At 32.6% G+C, this 18469-nt stretch overlaps 1 protein-coding gene across 1 annotated transcript in view; it reads right to left on the bottom strand.

The window, feature by feature from the left end:
• Nucleotides 1–236: 236 nt before the first annotated feature.
• Nucleotides 237–18469, bottom strand: part of LOC133191378 (uncharacterized) — a 110502-nt gene continuing 92269 nt past the window's right edge. Inside the window, exon 4 of the mRNA XM_061327133.1 lies at nucleotides 237–1228. Coding sequence (XP_061183117.1) covers nucleotides 882–1228 — 347 coding nt within the window. The 3' untranslated portion in view covers nucleotides 237–881. The remainder of the gene's footprint in view (nucleotides 1229–18469) is intronic.

Raw genomic sequence — 18469 nt, forward strand, 5'->3', positions numbered from 1 at the left:
GTCCCGAAGATGTTCACATGATTAAAAAAAGTAACGCTGTTTTAAAGGATAAGATTGTCATTTTTCTGCGGCAAGAGACATAACCTAACCCTGAATACATTGTTTCATGAGAGATATCAGGAATCATTCTGTGTTTTAATATAATATTCTCAGAACAGATTATTTGATTAAAATATTTTATTGATGACTTTAATTCAATTATGAACAATTCTATAACTACAAAGACAATTGTTGAATAGTAAAATAGTATATTGTTTGTCTGGTATTGTCATTGTACAAATATTCCTTGGGGATTAAATTTCTTTGATTTCGTTCTAAACAATTATTAAAGAAAATTAAATCCCAAACGATTTTTTATGGATGTATATTTAATATAGTGAATTTGAAATAAATGATATCTGAAATAAAATACCCATGAAATCACTGTAGATTTCATCCAAGGAAAATTTGTTTCTACAGTAATTAAGAAAGTAAATATTTGCATTATTTGCGTGGCGGTATAAATGGCTATCGATCAGACAGGTATAGATACTACTTGATTAATCACCTATATACATTTTTGTTACATTCAGATCTTATTGACTGCTCTCCGTAATATAGATACGACAACTTGAAAACATATTTTTCTACAGTTTGCATCATTCCTTGATTTTTCAAGTAAAAAGGATCTCAGGAAAATATTTGTAATAATGTTGTGATTTATACAAATAATATTAGAAAATGTGTACTTTTGGCGACTACTGTTTGAGACTAACTTTCTCCTCTGATTTGTTTTGTTCTGTTAATTAGCATCCTCTATGGGGTGATTGTTTCAAGACGTTAGAATGTTACAGAATAATAATCACACAGTACTTGCAGCTCCATTTATACTTTAATTTTTGTTACGCTTTTTTTCCACTAAATTTATCCCACTTCTGTATTTCCTTATATAACATCTCTCCTGGACATTCGTTAGTTGGATCTTGGTCGCGATGTCCAAGAAGTTCATAATCTGGTTTTATATAGCCTTTATCAACACCGCATTGAATCAAATTCTTCACTGCTTGTATTGCGATCGTCTTTGGTTTCTTTTTAGAGAAATTTCCAATAAATGATACAGCCAATCCAACGTGATTCTTCCCTAAGGTATGAGCACCTTCTCGACTCCAGCTTTGACCTTCGTAAATTTTCCCATCACCTCCAACGAGGAAGCTGTAACCTATGTCATAGTAAATCTTCTCTGGGTTTTCTTTGAATAAAAGAAATGTTAATTTTATATTAATTGATAATATGTATTTTTAAAAAAAAAATGTATTAAAAAAAACAAAACAAAAAACAAAACCAAAAAAAAACCTTCATTCAATCAAAGCATTAACAGATAACCTGCTGATTTAACTCCGGAAAAAAAATCTTAATCCTTAAGGAATGCCAAAATCTCAAGGTTTATTACAGAACCATTCGCTTCACTCAAAACCACTTAATGCACAAGCGCATTACTGGGTACAAAATAGCAATACCCCATCCAATTAAGCAGTCATGTTTGTCCATAATTGATTAATTTAAAAAAAATATAAAAAGAAGGATTTATCTTTCTGGGTCTGATTTGAAAATTACGGAAGCCGGTTGGTGCCAGGTAGAAAAAATATTTTATCTGGCGGTCGACAGATAATATATGTTTCTGGCGGCCGCCACATAAATAAGTGGCGGCCGCCAAATAATTTTCTGACGGATGCCAGATAACTTTTTGGCGGCCGCCAGAAAATTATTTGTCAGCCGCCAGATAAGTTTCTGGCGGCCGCCAGTTATTTATGTGGCGGCCGCCAGATAATTATCTAGTGGCCGCCAGATAAGATATTTTCTTCTTGGCACCTACCGTCTTGCGTAGAAAATATCAGTTTTGTACGACATAATAATATTCAAAAGCAAAATACAGTTCTCTCCTGGTGATTCTACGTTGTATTTTTCGTAGAAATAACCCCAAATGACATATACAATCTAGATTTTTTTTTCCTTCAATTTTTTAGATAGAACTGTAAAAAAGATATATTATGGTACTACAGATGACAATAAACGTAGTGTACCTGTTATTATTATAATTTTTTTTCTTCTTTCATGTTATTAATTTTTTTTTATTGTTTTATATTAAAGCTCGTATATTTATTATTTCAAATACTGTAATTCTATTGGAAAACGTCGAGAAAAGGTATCTCAATATTTTATCACGGTACAATTCTAAATCCAGCAGCTTAAATACAATACAGGTAATTTAATTGATGCTTGAAAGCGATTAAATTTTCCATCATCAAGTGTTAAAAAGCTTCACTATAAAATAGCTATATATTTGAAAGGTAATTGTAAATATTAAAAAGTTCGATGCTTCAAATAGTTTTCACCATCAAGAAAAGAAGGCCATTGACATGGTTATTTGAAAGCATAAAAAGTTGACTGGCACTTCTCATACTAATTTTTACTAATTGTTAGGCCATTATTTACAAGCTGAATTTTCTACGGATTTTCCGTTTACCCCATCATGCCAAAAAGCTCACAGCGTGTGTGTCTGGTCGACATGCGGTTCTTACGCCACCGTGGTATCTGATCCCGCCTCTGGTGTTTTTGGAGGTCCGTGTTTGCTTTACTCCCGATTTGTATTGTGAAAATCGACCATGAGCTTGAATACTGTTCGTTTTCTCCATATTTCACACCGTTCTCTGTAGCTCAGTCGGTAGAGCGCTCGCTCGGTGATCGTGAGGTCGTGAGTTCGAATCTCGGCCGCGACTGATCTAAGTCGATAAAAAACGGGTCGCAACTGTTCCTTCGCCATGCGCTCGGCACTTTGAAGTGAAAGTTGCTGGTCCTTCGGATGAGACCTTAAAAACCTAGGCCCCGTGTCACGGCAGGCGTTGGAACGATAAAGATCTCATTGCTCTGTGGCCCTGAGTGCCGCGTAAAGGTCAAAATTTGAAGCCCTTCACCGGTAAATGGTGACGTCTTTATATGAGTGAAAAATTCTCGAATGGGACGTTAAAAACATACAATCAATCAATCCATATTTCACTTTAACCACCGAACATGTATCTCTGCTGGTGGACAGTCTGTCCCCGAGGATACTTGTCGTTTGGTACTTATTCATTCATGAAAAGTACACAGCATAACGAAAAGACACAGACGCATCACCCAGCATAAAAGGGTGTCACTTTCTGAGTCTATAAGGGACACAGGTTCTCTAAGAGTTCAATCGATGTCCCTCGGATAATTCAGGGATATTACATTTATGTCATATGTTTAATCTTCAGATTTCCAGCTTTGGTATAAAACCAACTTTCATAATAAAAAAAATTGAGGGAATGTAAGGTTTCTATTAAAGATATATTTGAAGATTCCTTTCCGATCCCATGTGTTCTATTTAAAAATGTTCTGTCAAAAACTTAAAAAATCTGTGATGTATTGATTACAAGCTCTTCATTTACTAGTAATCTTACTGGACAGAGCTTCTATACCAAAACTTGGGAAAATCTGAACTGCAAATCTTCAAATGTTGTCTACGGAATAGAATGTACCCTTTGTGGGCTTATTTATGTTGGTGAAACCATGGGTTCACTTTTAAAGGATATTAATTGGGGCACAAATTTAAAATTAACAAAGGAGGCCAACAGTTTCTGTACAAACATTTTAATTAAACTGATCATTCTAATTTGTCAACGAAAGTAAGAATTATCGGAAAGACTCACCATCATACTAATAACATCCCTGAGTACACTTTCCGTAGACAACGCGAAGAATACTAGATTAGAAAACTAGGCACGGCCTTTCAATATTGTAGCAATCTTTCAAACCTACACTGCAGGAAACGTGAATGTGATGGGACTTTTTAACAAGACACAGAGACTAAGCGTAGTCATGAACATCGGTATTATAATTAACCTATTACATATATACGCGATGTCTCCTTTGATTCACTTCTACCTTATGTAAATAAACAGTTAGGTCTTCATCACATTCGCACCAAACTTTACTCTGTCCCTTTGAATGTTTTAAATAGCCTATTTGTAAAAGTTAAGGAAAGTCCATATTTTGCATTTTCTTCAACACCAGAATACAGGCTGGGATTATGAATAATGCAAATCATAGGCTCTTTAAGCCGCCACATTTACGGAAGAAAATGCTGCTCAAACAATTTCTTTGTTTCTTTAATTTCAATATGCCAAGAAAGGAAATGACGCAGTTAATATAAATAATATTCTTAGTCACAAAAGGATCCAGTCTTGTATCCCACCATATTTCAAGTTGTAGTCTACTCCTTGTAATTCTTACAAATTTTCATCGACAATTGCTTCCAAACTTTTTAATTACAAAAAACTCTACAGTACCTAGATATCAAACAACTGAAACATTATCCTTCAACGTGAATTCGTATTTCACTTGTGCATTGTGGAAGACAGAAGGAAAGATGGTTTTCATATTGTCCCTCAATTGCTCAATGCGAGCTTTCAACATCCATCTGATACTTTTAATTCATTCTGACAAAGTGCCAAGGTCTTCTTTTTCATATTTGTCCCATCGTGTGACGTAATCTTCCACAGAACTCATAATATTTATGAAATTATGACGCCAGTTGAAAGACAGGGATTGCCTAAATTTTGGCCCTTTTATAATAAGGGAATTAAGATCCTAATTATTAACTGTATATTAAGGTCACCAGTAATGACGTGTCTAGCAGTACTATAGTTGTAGGGTTAAGAAGAAATAACAAGTTGGAGGATAATATACTGCTGTTTAGTACTCTTCAAATTTCTTCTTCACTGCTGGTAATATTTAAGTGAGGAGTAAAGAAAGAGGCTTGGTAGAACATTTAATGGAACCTGTTATTCGTAAGGGATTTTTTTTATTGAGCTTTGGAATCCAGCATAGGCGTGGTAATTCAAATTCGTTTATTATCATTATTAAAACTATTTAAAACTGACATACGATTTTGAAGAATATTCACCTTAGAAAGGGAGCTATGGGCATTAGTTGAATTACCACTTACAGAATTAAATCCTAGTTCCTCTAAAATACAGTTAAAATAATGAGCCTTACGAACAAAGATAATGTTATTTCCTGTTTTCTTAGCTGGGACCAGTACATACTGATCGTGTAATCTATTCCAGAAGTTATGTAAATCAGATGTGGATACTTATAAAATCTAAGGAACTTTTAGAAAATTTAAAATCACCGAAACGTTGGAAATCCAAAATATTTAAATAAAAAAGACAGCCATTCCCCACGATAAATTTAAGTCCAGGCTTTTTAGCATCATATACAGCTGCTTTTTCAATAAAAGTGGAACTCATAAATATACGTACCTTGTCATTGGTCATTTGCAAAATTATTTTGCTGAAAACGATTCGATTGTACACACAAGTACTCTAAAGCTCATATTAGAAAACTGCTGGAGTTTTTGATTGACCATATCTATGTAGTTTTTGGAGGTCTTCCATTAATCTGTTGGAATTTTCATGGGTACCAATTGCGCCCCGTTATTAGCAGACCTATTTTTGGCTGTGCCCTTCAGCTCGACATTTAGATATATCGACGACGTATTACCAGTTAACAATAGCTACCTCAATTCGTATGTCGATTTGATATACCCAAGTGAACTTAAAATAAAAGACACCACAGATTCTGACACATCTATTTCATATTTTGATATTTTACAAGAAAAAGACGTTAATGGTAACCCTACAACAAAACTTTATGACAAACGTGATGACTTCAACTTTTCTGTCGTCAACTTCCCTTACGTCTGTATCAATATATCTTTATCACCTGCATATGAGGTGAATATCTCCCAGTTGATTCGATACGCAAGAGCATGCTCTACATGTACATACGATCAATTCTGAAAACGAGACATGCTATTAATTTGATGAATCAAGGATATCAACAGTCTCGTTTTTAGTCATCATTTCGCAAGTTCAATGGTCGATACAATGATCTTATCAGTAAATACAATCTATTATTAAGTCAAATGCCGACTGACGTTTTTCATACAAATGTTTTAATACTAACTGAAATTTCTACGGATTTTCCCGCTTACCCGATCATGACAAGGAGCACACCGCGTGTGTGACCAGTCGACAGGAGATGCTCCATGGCACCTGATCCTACCTCTGATATTTTGGAGGTTCGTGTTTGCTCTGCTCCCGTTTTGTATTGTGTAAACGAACTATGAGATTGAATAGTGTTCATTATCTCCATATTACATATTACATTACAAATCATATCGAATCTTGTATATTAGTTATTTATAATCAATACAATCTTCTTTGCAATCTTATTAATAAAAGTAATCAAACTATATTACTATTTTAGCCCAAAATGAAGTATGAAGATAACAAACAGTATTCAAGCTCAAATGTCCATTGGAACAAATTGGGAGCAGAGCAAAACTGGAGCTCGAGGACATCTAAAAACGTCAGAGGTTGAATCAGGTGCCATGGAGAAGTAAACATTCCCTGTCGACCTGTCACGTTTGCCGTGTTTGTTTGTTGTTATTTAACGTCCCCCTCGATATTTTTTTCACTAATAAGGAGACGCCAACACTTACCGATGGAGGGCCGCAAATTTAGATCTATACTTGACACTCAGGGCCATTGAGAAGTGAAGGATATTTTTCGTGCCAGCACCTACTACTGATTATTTAAACTAAAGTAAATACATTAGAGTACTGATACAGAATTTATTTGTTGAGAAAACAGAATATTGGCGTCATTTCTTTAAAAAATTATTTGAAACACAGGTAAAAACATAAGAGCATTGGTATATTATATCAACGTAGGAATGGAAGTGGATACTGTTAATTGATAAAACGTCATTGATATCTCTTAAAATTACATAGAAGGCCATAGCAAGAGACTTCTTTTCCTGTAGAAAATCCGCTTCAACTGAATACAAAAATAGTCTGCTAATAACAGGGCGCAATTAGTACCAATGGAAATTCTAATATGATATTGAAAGTATTTGATCTCCAAAACCTATATAGAAATTGTTAATCAGAAACTCAAGCATCTTGTAAATATCATTTTCGGAGTACTTTATGTACAATCAGATTGTGTTTACATAATAATTTTGCGAATGACGAATGACAAGGAAAGAAAATTAACTCCATTAATTCCATTCTTACTGAAAAAGCAGCTGTCTATGACGTCAAAAACTCTGAACTTGAATTTTTTATGAGAAATGGTTATATATAGTGTTGAAAAGTCGAGCGTTTTTATGTTACCATTTTGGTAAAAGATTGTGATTTTCTTACAGTTCATTGAAGTTTTTTAGTATCCACATCTGATCAAACCACTTCTCAAATATATTGTTGTACAGTACTCATAAAGTTTCTCCTTCACTGCTGATAATATTTTAGTGAGGAGTAAAGAAAGAGGCTTGGTAGGACATTTACTGGAACCAGCTATATCTTCGTTTGAAAGGATTTTTAAATAGTTTGGGATATTAGATATAGCAATTTGATAATCAGAGTATTCAATTTCAATTTGATTGCTGACAATATTAAAAATATTTTAAAACTGATATGGGTTTGAAGAATTTCCTCCTTAGAAAGGGAAGTATAAGTATATGTTGGATACCAATTTGCAGAATTAAATCCAAATTCCTCTGAAATGGAATAAAAATCATGAGCCCTACAAAGTCATGTTTTTATCTGCTTTGTCAGCCTGGACCAGTACATATTGATCTTGTAATCTATTTAATTCTTACCTTCACGCAGGTAGTTTAAGGCTTCCCATAGAATATCACAGTGCACTCTGTGCGTTCAAATCTCTGAACTACCAAAATATGACGTCATAATGGAAAATGACGTCAAGTCACTGCAAACTTGAGGTGTTATGACGGGGAGAGTGTCATGAACTTTACACTTATTTGAAACTACATGTAAAATGCTAGATAGCTATTGCAAAATTCACGGGTTTTTTAAGCCTTATATGTCCGAATATTTTAAAAATACACCGCTTACCTACCCTTGATTGAAATTCAGCATGTTCAAAATGCTTATGAAAATACACTTTTGAAATGCACTCTGTTTTATACCCGTGGTTGGAGGTAGAATTTATTTTGTGTGTATAAAAGAGTCTGGCGCAGGTGATTAATGAGGATTAATCTGAGAATTTTTGTGGAAATCTGTAAGAAGAGGTTGTTCTCTAATTGAATCTTGCTTGGGAAAAATGTGTGTTGGTTTTGTTTTAATACAGATTACGATATTGTGTGGAAAATACCCTCAAATTTGTAGGTAAGTTGAATTTCTCAGTAAATATTTTGTATCTAAGTAATACTATGACTTTTCCCAAGCACATTTCGGATACACAGGGATACGATAAGTTTATTTATATTACAAAATGTTAATAATTATTGTGTTAATCAGCTGCGCCGAAGCGATTATATGAAACACTTCAAAAAATTATAAATGACCGTCACGTGATCAACAAAGTCATGGATATCATAACAAATATGTTAATATATAGCCGAGGAAACTCTCTCTATACATTGGAAGTACTAAAGTTCAATACTTATAAATTAAAACCAAAACCGATCTCGCAATGACAAATTATGTTTTGAGCGCAATTTAATAGCGATTCTCTGTAACCACTTAAACTTCTTTGCCACGCATGGTCACCGATTTTGATGAAACTTTGCCCATTATTACAACTTGACACCGGAAACATATATCAAATAAAATTTCGTTGCTATGTGTCTTGGTTGCCATGGTAACAGCCAGAAAATTTGAAAAAAATGAGATTTTCAGCTGCTTTGAATCTTTATTAAGCCTTAATAAAGAATAAAAATAACAAACAAATCATTCTCCCCAAAACCGGAAACCTTGTTGCCACTTATGCTATAAAGAAACTATTTAGAATTTATCTCTAAGTAAGTGGTAACCATGGGTACACTTGGAATACATTTTAGATGCTGAAAAATGCAGAAAAACGCTCAATATTCACTAATGATAGGTGTTAAATGATCAAACTCAATCAACAACCTAAGAAAAAACAACAAAAATATTTGACCTTAAGTAATTAGGTATTGGCAATATTATTCTAAAAATAACTTTCAAGGTTGCCATGGTAACACAGTGTTACCATCCAAAATGTGTTGCTAAGATTGGGTCAATGCTACTATCTTCAGGAAAAACAATAAATTTCATGACTGGCACATATATATCCTTAGGACCTTGCAACACCGACAACATAAGAAAAATTGGGATTAATTGTTACTTTGCAGTGTAACCATGGAAACAATGTACCAGTTGTTTTAAGTGATATTTTTTTGCTGCCTTAGGAATTTACTTACCTTTTATTCAAGAAACATATTATTTGACTCACCTTGAATAGTACTTATCTGGTAAAACTAAAGTTGAATATCATATGTTGATAATGTTTTTTGAAAAATACAACACTGTTGCTATGGTAACCAAGAAAAGAAAATGTTCAATTTTGTTAATTTTATATCAATATTAAACCCTATGTGCCAGCTTTTTGCATACAGTTAGAGATTGAGTGGCAGTCAAAATTGAAAGTCAGGTTAGTTGTTCATAAATACCAATCATAAAAGTTTTGGGAATCTACATACAAGGGTACGTATCCAAGGAAACAGAATATTTTTCAGATTTTTATGCATATTTTTTTGGCTTATTTCCATAGCAACGTTCTATTTAAAGAATTGAATTTGCATTTTTTGAAATGTGAGAATTAGGGTCACATGAACATCTTTAAAAATTGACCATTAGTTATATAGAAATATGCTTTTTAAAAGGATAGGATTAGATTTTATCACTAAGAGAGTAAATTTAAAATCCCTTCCTGGTATTAAAACCATGGCAACCATTGCCAACCTATAAGAAATATCATATTTCTTCCATGGTATATGTTACAAGAATCTTTTGTCTATTATTTGCTTGTATTTCAACCTATAATTTTTTTTATTCTTAAATGTATGATGTTATAAAATTAAATGAGCAAAATTATTACTTTTGAATACTTTGTTTCCATAGTAACGTATGTAAAAGTTGATTTACCAAACATGTTTATCATGCATTTAAGACATCAGGCCTTCAACTTTCAGAAACAATCATTACCACTTGTTTGCTTTGCTGCAAACGTTAATTGTGGGACTCTGAACGTCTTGAAAAATGCCATTTTTCAAACTTTAGGATATGTTGCCATGGTAACCATGTCACGTAGCAACCAATTTCTGCCTGATTTGAGTTTAAGGTATCAAAGACTTTTATCATAGAGAGTTTGGAGAAATTCTGAGACTATGCGTGCCACAGCTTCTATATAAAAGTTCAAGTCGTTACAGAGAATGGCTCTTAAAGCGTCGGGAAGCCTTAACATAGCTGCGCACTTCTGAACTATCAAAGAAAAAAATAGGATTGATGGATTTTACATTGCCCCTCAGCCGTTTAATTCGAGATTTTAGATTTTTTCTTTTTCATGTTTGGTCCATCGCTTGGCATAATATTCCAAAGAATTCATAATATTTATGATATTTTTACGCCAGTTGAAAGATCGGAGTTCCCTTAATTTCGACTCTTTTAAAATAAGTGATTCAAGGTCCTCATTATTAACTATATTTACTAGGGATGTCAGTTTTGTCAATAATTCATATTCGAATATTCAATGAAAGTATTCGAATATATTCGAATATTCAATAAAATAAATAAAATCTGTTTTATCTTAAATATGCATCATCCTACTTTCATGAAAGGTTTAGCGTAGGTATACTTATAAATTGGAAGTAAAATTGTATGAAGACTTTTGTAGGTGTACAATAAGAAATTCCATTTGAAACGTGTATTTATAGCTGCTCCAACTGAGGAACCAGTCGTCTTACAAAAGGCAAGATAGCCGTAACGGTATACTGTTCAGATTTCAATACGTGTAATAAATAACAATTATCTGCCTGATAAGAGATATGATTATAATCTTTGACACAATGTAAACAAATATTTCCATAGACAATTTTCCTAGGTAATTAACTAATTTCTCGATAATGAATATAAAATTCAGGATTATGTACAACCCGAAATAATCAAGTAATTTACACATTTATTCTGAAATTAAACCCTTTATAATATTAAGTACAGATTAATTCTATCGGACATTCATTCAATGATCAATTAATTTTATTTTGATTAGGGATGGCAATCGAATACAGAATTGCCAATCGGTTAACCGCAAGATGTTCCGACCGATTAGTCGGTTAATCGTATCAAAAATTCTCCACATAGCTACACTCAAATAAGTAAGATGTTCATGTAGTAATATTATGCTTAAATTATATATGATCAGAATACTACATACATTGTACTTCAATTTTAATGGGCAAAAGGAAAAAAAGAAAAGAAAAAATTAAGAAATCCATGAAACATCCTGAGGTTGCAGATGCATTAAAATATTTTCAGAAAAGATGTCACGGAATTCATTCTGCATTGTCACCATAATCAAAATTTAGTCTGAATCATTGATTATCTTACGATGTTTGTTTTAGAATATAATTTGATAGGTAACTGCAAAGGATAGAAGAGGAAAGGTACACATTATAATCAGTTCACAGCAGTCAATGATCATTTAATTAAAATCATTAAAGAAACACAGGACAAGGTGGGTAACGACATGTGTTTAAGCAGCAATTAACGACTCGAAAAGTGACCAATTACCCCCAAGATATCAATCTGGAGAGTCTTAATTATCTCCGAATCAGCTTAAATAGATAGGTGAACATGTTAACATTTAAGAAAATGTTTTGAAATTGAATTTTCAGGATATTGTATTCAAATTTACACATTTATTAATTTTTTTCCGACTAACCGATTACAGATTTTCTAACCGATTACCAACGTTCCGACCGAGTAACCGGTTAACCGATTACAAATTGCCATCCCTAATTTTGATAAGTATACTCTTCACCCCTTTTAGACATTCTTAGATTTCATTTGTTGTCCTCGATTCTAGATCCGATCGTATCTAACTAATAAATGCTATGAAAGTACGTTTTGTATTATACATAAAGCATTATTGTACAATTCTTTAACACCTTACTCAAAACAAAATACATGTTATTTAGTAGATTTATAAGCTAAGAAAGTAGTGAAAGAAATCAGGCGATCGAAATTGATCGCTAGTAAATCAGAAATTAAACAGGGATAATTCCAGCACTGTTCTAACCAAAATTTATTAATCACAGTACTTCTTTTTATGAAATCTGAAAAACACCGAATATTCGAATCTTAAATTCATATTCGAATATCAACTCATCGAATGAATATTCGAATGTTCGAATATTCGTTGCCATCCCTAATATTTACGCCATCAATAATGACGTATCCAGCAGGATTATAATCGTATGAAGAAGAACATGAACCCGCAGGAGGTAGGAGGATTATGTTTAAGATACTCGATGTCTAAGCACTGTATTTTTCTTTTTGCAGCTACAGTTGAAGAATATTTGTAAGTAATACATGATGTGGACTTTAACTTGAAATATGGTGGAATACAAGACTGAACCCTTTTGTAGAAAGAATATTAGTATATTTACTGCGTCAATTCCTTTGTTGGCAAATTGAAGTTTAAGGAACATGCTAAGGAACTAAGTGGGAAATGCTTGCCCTTTGGCCTCTTACCCTGTTCTGGCAATCGATTGATGCGCACTTCAAAGATAAAGGGATGAAAGTCAGTCTTCTTTAAACCCTATATCAATTTGAATGTGAAAAGAGGTCAAATTATGGTTAGGGCAACATGCCCCGTAAAGCCTTAAGACCCCCAGCCCAAAGATGACGAAAAATCGAGGATCCCTGCCTTTCTCCAGTGCTGGCTTGATCTAGCAATCAAAAATTGCAGAGGAATAATAAATTCAAATATGCCCCAACTCCCGGAATAACCTTATGCTATCCGTACAGTCCCTTTATTAGAGAGAAAACTGACAGCCGTATAAGGCGCATATGTAACCTATCTCACTATGTAATGTAAAAAAATGACAAAGGTTGTTGGAAGCTTACAGGCCCTGTCAAATTACAAGAACCTCTCTCAAGTCTCGTTACTTGTTTATGTATATGACTACTCTATGTATGAGAGTTTAAATCCAAAGGCCTAAAAAGATGAACATCGCGTATTACAAAATATGGAGACCGTTCTATTGGAAATTAATGATTGGATTAATTTAAACAGACTTAAAACTTAACCCAAGTAAAACGGAATTTAGTTCGTTCGGAATTCAACAAATACTATCAGTGTCTTTTACCAAATTCATCAATGTGGTTGGTGCAAATGTTAATGCACTTCCGCGTATTAAACATCTCGGATGTTACTTGGATGAACATTTAGGCTTAAGGAAATTTGTAAGTGAAAAATGTAAGAAAATTTCTTTGAATCTTTACTACATCAGATTTATTCGCCAATACCTAACTGACACTCATGTAAACAACTTGTACAGTCTCTTGTAATAAGCCAAATGGAATACGCCAATTGTTTGCTATACGGTTTGCCGAAATGTACATTAACCATCAAACGATTACAGTTTTTACAGGATTGAGCAGCAAAACTCGTATTGGAGTTAAAATCAACTGACAATTCTAAAGAGGCTCTTAAAACTTTGCACTGGCTACCCGTTCTCTATAGGATTGAATGCAAAATAACATTCCTCGTCTTTAAGTCTCTTAATGATAGCGACAGTCCCTGGTATCTGCAAGAAATGTTTGAGCATTAGATCTTCAACGTTTAACATTTGCTTCATCGACGAAATAGCAAAAACTCTAGCCATCCAAGTTGTAAAACGTAACAGATTCGCCTCCATGTCTTTTGCCATTTCAGGGCCTACCGTATGGAACGAAGTGCCTTCTAACATAAGAAGAATCAGTGATTCAATGTTTTTAAGGGATATTTAAAAGTATTTTATTATAATACTGCATTCAATTAACTTTTTAAGTGTATTTATGTATATAAATGAATTTATGTGATCTAAATACATACAAGATTGTGTTATTTTTATTTATCACTTTTGTGTCAATTCATGGGTCTTGAAGGGTTTTTTCCGGGTTTAATATTTAAGCGCCATCTAGTTACGACTATTAGCCTCATCCTTATCAAAATAACTTTTGGATAATATAGTTAAAGGTGGTTTACAAATTTTACTAGGGTGTGAGTATTTATATGATTTCAGTCATGCAGAATAGTGTTTTGATTCAAGGACATTCATTTATTGTTCGTTTGCAAAATTTTAGAACAGTTAAATGTCAATTTCTATCTGTATCTCGGCGAGATGGTTCCATATAGAGGATATTCGGGTTGCATTAAATTGACATACTTTCAGTAGGCTTGGAGAAGTTGATAAAATTAACCCCCCACCCCCACCCCTTAGTACGTATACAATCAGGTTCTAATGATTTGTGTAGTCTGTATGTTCAGTTATACGACTGGGTTGAGAATGTTTCACTCGCTGAGAAAAATCCGGGGTCATGGAGTGCACAGTGTATGTGTACATATATACCGAATTCTCCATAGTAAACCACCAGGTAATCTTGGCAGGTTCTTAAGAGGATCTGAATGGTTCAATGTCAAGGCGTCGTTGGTAAACAGGCTTTTAAATGCTAAATCAGGCAGAGAGTTTGGTTCTGGTGTAAGATTTTTGAATCACTCAAGATTTTGGTCATCAGAAAATGAGAATAAAGTCAACTGTTAAAATAGTGTGCACCTAAAAGGAACACATGATTACACAAAGTATTAGAATAGTGTTAGGGTGTCAGTTGTTTCAGCACTAAAAGCTTGTAGGCAGTATAATAAAACTTTAATACTTATATAACAATTTATTTTGATATGGTCAAGTTTGGGTAGATTACAAGTGCGTTCAATGTTTTTGGTTTCAATAAGGAACTTAGGCCTGTGGCCTGTCAGGCAAATTCTACTGATGGCATATGATGAAAAATTTAACACTGCAAATGCATGTAGCTAGAGTGAATTGCCTTTGTTGTTCATCATGTTCATCATGTAGCTATTACGGTCAGTCGCTAATTTTGATTTCATTTGTCATGGGGTTGGATGCATAATTACACGGGTAAACCTATTCAGGTATTCATACTGTATATTTAAGCTTTGTTTCTTTTTGTATCTGCCAAAAGGAGATTTATTAGCCCCATTGGGCTTATAATTAAAAAAAAATGATGGGGCACATTTCACCATGGTATTATGCCCTGTATGGTTGGGTACTATATCGCTTTCTTAATAGTTTGTCCTGTATGGTTGGACAATTAATTTGACGTATCCTGTATGGTTGGATAACAGTGTAGATATATCCTATATGTTTTGGTTACCAAGGTTGTCCTATATGGTTGGACAATTAATTGCCATATCCTGTATGGTTGGATATGCTTGTACACGGTATATATATATATATATATATATATATATATATATATATATATATATATATATATATATATATATATATATATATATATATATATATATATATATATATATATATATATATATCCTCTATGGTTTGGTAACCAAGGTTGTCCTATATGGTTGGACAATTAATTTTAGCTATCCTTTATAGTTGGATATGCTTGTTTACGGTGTATATATATTGTTTGGTTTGGTTACCAGTTTGTCCTGTATGGTTGGACAATTTATTTGCCATATCCTGTATGGTTGGATATGCTTGTTATATATATATATATATATATATATATATATATATATATATATATATATATATATATATATATATATATATATATATATATATATATATATATATATATATATATATATATATATATATATATATATATATATATATATATATATATATCATTATATATATATATATATATATATATATATATATATATATATATATATATATATATATATATATATATATATATATATATATATATATATATATATATATATCCTGTATGGTTTGGTTCCAATTTGTCCTATATGGTTGGACAATGGTTGAATATGCTAGTATAAGAGTATTTTATTTATATGTATATAATGGGTGCTTGGGTAACCATGTTTGTCCTACAGAGTTGGACAATTTATTTGGCACGTCCTGTATGGCTGAATATGCTTATATACAGAATTTTTATATCCTTTATGGTTTGGTGACTGAATTTATCCTGTATGGTTGGATAATTTAGTTGACATATCCTGTATGTTTGGATATGCTTGTACAGAGTATATATGTATATATATCCAGGATTAATCCTGTATAGCTCAAACTAAGTTGTCCTGTATGGTTGGACAATTATTTGACATATCCTGTAGGGCTGGCTATGTTAATATTTATATATCATGAATAAATGGATAAAAGAAGTTGTCCTGTATGGTTGGACACTTTATTTGACATATCTGGTATGGTTTAATATGCTTACACACACACACACACTCACACACACACACACACACACACATACATACATACATACATACATACATACATACATACATACATACATACATACATACATATATATATATATATATATATATATATATATATATATATATATATATATATATATATATATATATATATATATATATATATATATATATATATATATATATATATATATATATATATATATATCGTGTATGGTTGAATAAAAAAAATTGTTCTTTATGGTTCGACACTCTGTTTGACATGTCGTGCTCTGTTGAACATGCTTAGATATTTATATATCCTCAGGTGTAGGATAACCAGGCTTGTCTTCTATAGTTGGACAATTTGTTTGACATATCCTGTATGGTTGTATATGCTTATAACTGTATCCTGTAGGTTTGGATAACTTACTTTGTCCTGTATGGTTAGACACTTTATTCGACATATCCTGTATGATTTGAAAAAATATATTGATAAAAATTTACAGACCTATTACTTTTCTTGTCCACTGATAGTTTCGTACATTTATTAATCCTTGATGGATTAGTTAGGTTAGAACATATTGACTCATACAGTTGTATTAAGATATACATCTATGTTTAAGAGCGTGGATATATAGCTATAGGCACTGATTCCGCAAATGCTTAAACAGAAAATTTGGGAAGAGCAATATATCGACCTTGGATCACTACCTTTTTAACAATCTTGTACCTACCACTAAAAAAAATGGGTACACATTTAAATTATGGTAGAGCTTTTAACAATTCAGTAGCACTCAAAAGTCAGAACAAACAATTAACACTATATTTCAATGGAACACAGCAATTTTGCATTTGATTGCTGTCTATACTGAAAATTCCCAAATGAAACACAATTTTGTTTAAAACATTCAGAGACAGGTCCTGATATGGCATCATCTGTAAATATATCTTGGCAAACTTTTGATAAACAAATTAGAATGTATAGGAAGGTTAGGGGTACGTCTTGGGGAAAGGTTAGTGTGTAATTTGTGCTTCAGGCATAGAGATCTAGAGAGGAAACTACAGAGTCTACCCCCTTTTGATCAAAGTCTGGACGAAGACTCAAAAAAATTAAATTTAAAAAAAAAAGCAAATCTCCAGAAAAATTTGCTGGCTATATGATTGGGAAGAGGTATGCAAGCTTGAAAACTGCAAATTTCAATGCATTTTTGTAGAGTGTAGGAACAAATTGCAAAACACAAACGATTGATATTATCCCGCAGGTAAAGCAGTTATGTTTTGACCCATATTCTCCCCAATGTCCTACAATATATATTTTAGGCTATGATGTCATTATTTATGATTATTGGTTTCAGAATTTAAGTATGGATTTGATTTACAATATCAGGGTGCAAGATCTTTCAGATTATTTGAGTATGGCATGTCTGCTTTACACAACCCAGTCATTGTTTGCACCAAGCTACAGAAAGAGCTAATGCTCATAAAATTGCTGGGCCTTTTTCTTTCAATCCCCTTTGAAACATTCAAATTTCCCCAATTGGTATTGTGCCAAAGAAAGAACACGGTCAATTTAGACTCAAACACCGCTAATCTTTTTTTTTTTTTTTAATTATATATATATGTAAAGCAATGATAATGTTCTGGATATATTGTGGATCATGCTGTAAATATTATTGTTTCCATGGAGAAAGATTGCCTTTTTGCCAAAACAGATGCTATATAATCAGCTTTTCGTATAATACCCATTCACAAAGAGGATTATGAACTACTGGGCTTTCAATGGGAGAGTCTTATTCTATGATAAGGTTTACACTTGGGTTGTCGAGTTCTTGTGCTATTTTCTGAAACTTTTTCCATGGCCTTATGATGGATTGATAAGGTCAAGGGACATATTCTCTTTATTACTCATGTGTTGGATGATTTTTTATTTATTGATCCACCGGCATCAGGTATATGTAATAAAAGTTTTCAACTTTTTAAACTTCTCTGTGAAACTCTAGATGTATAAAAAAAACTTCTTGGGTAGCTACAAAGTTGGTATTTCATGAAATTGAATTTGACACATTGGCAATGGA

Source organism: Saccostrea echinata, unplaced genomic scaffold (assembly GCF_033153115.1).
Source record: "Saccostrea echinata isolate AGI-Se365-2 ecotype Australia unplaced genomic scaffold, CSIRO_AGI_Sech_v1 ptg000023l, whole genome shotgun sequence".
Classification (NCBI taxonomy): domain Eukaryota; kingdom Metazoa; phylum Mollusca; class Bivalvia; order Ostreida; family Ostreidae; genus Saccostrea; species Saccostrea echinata.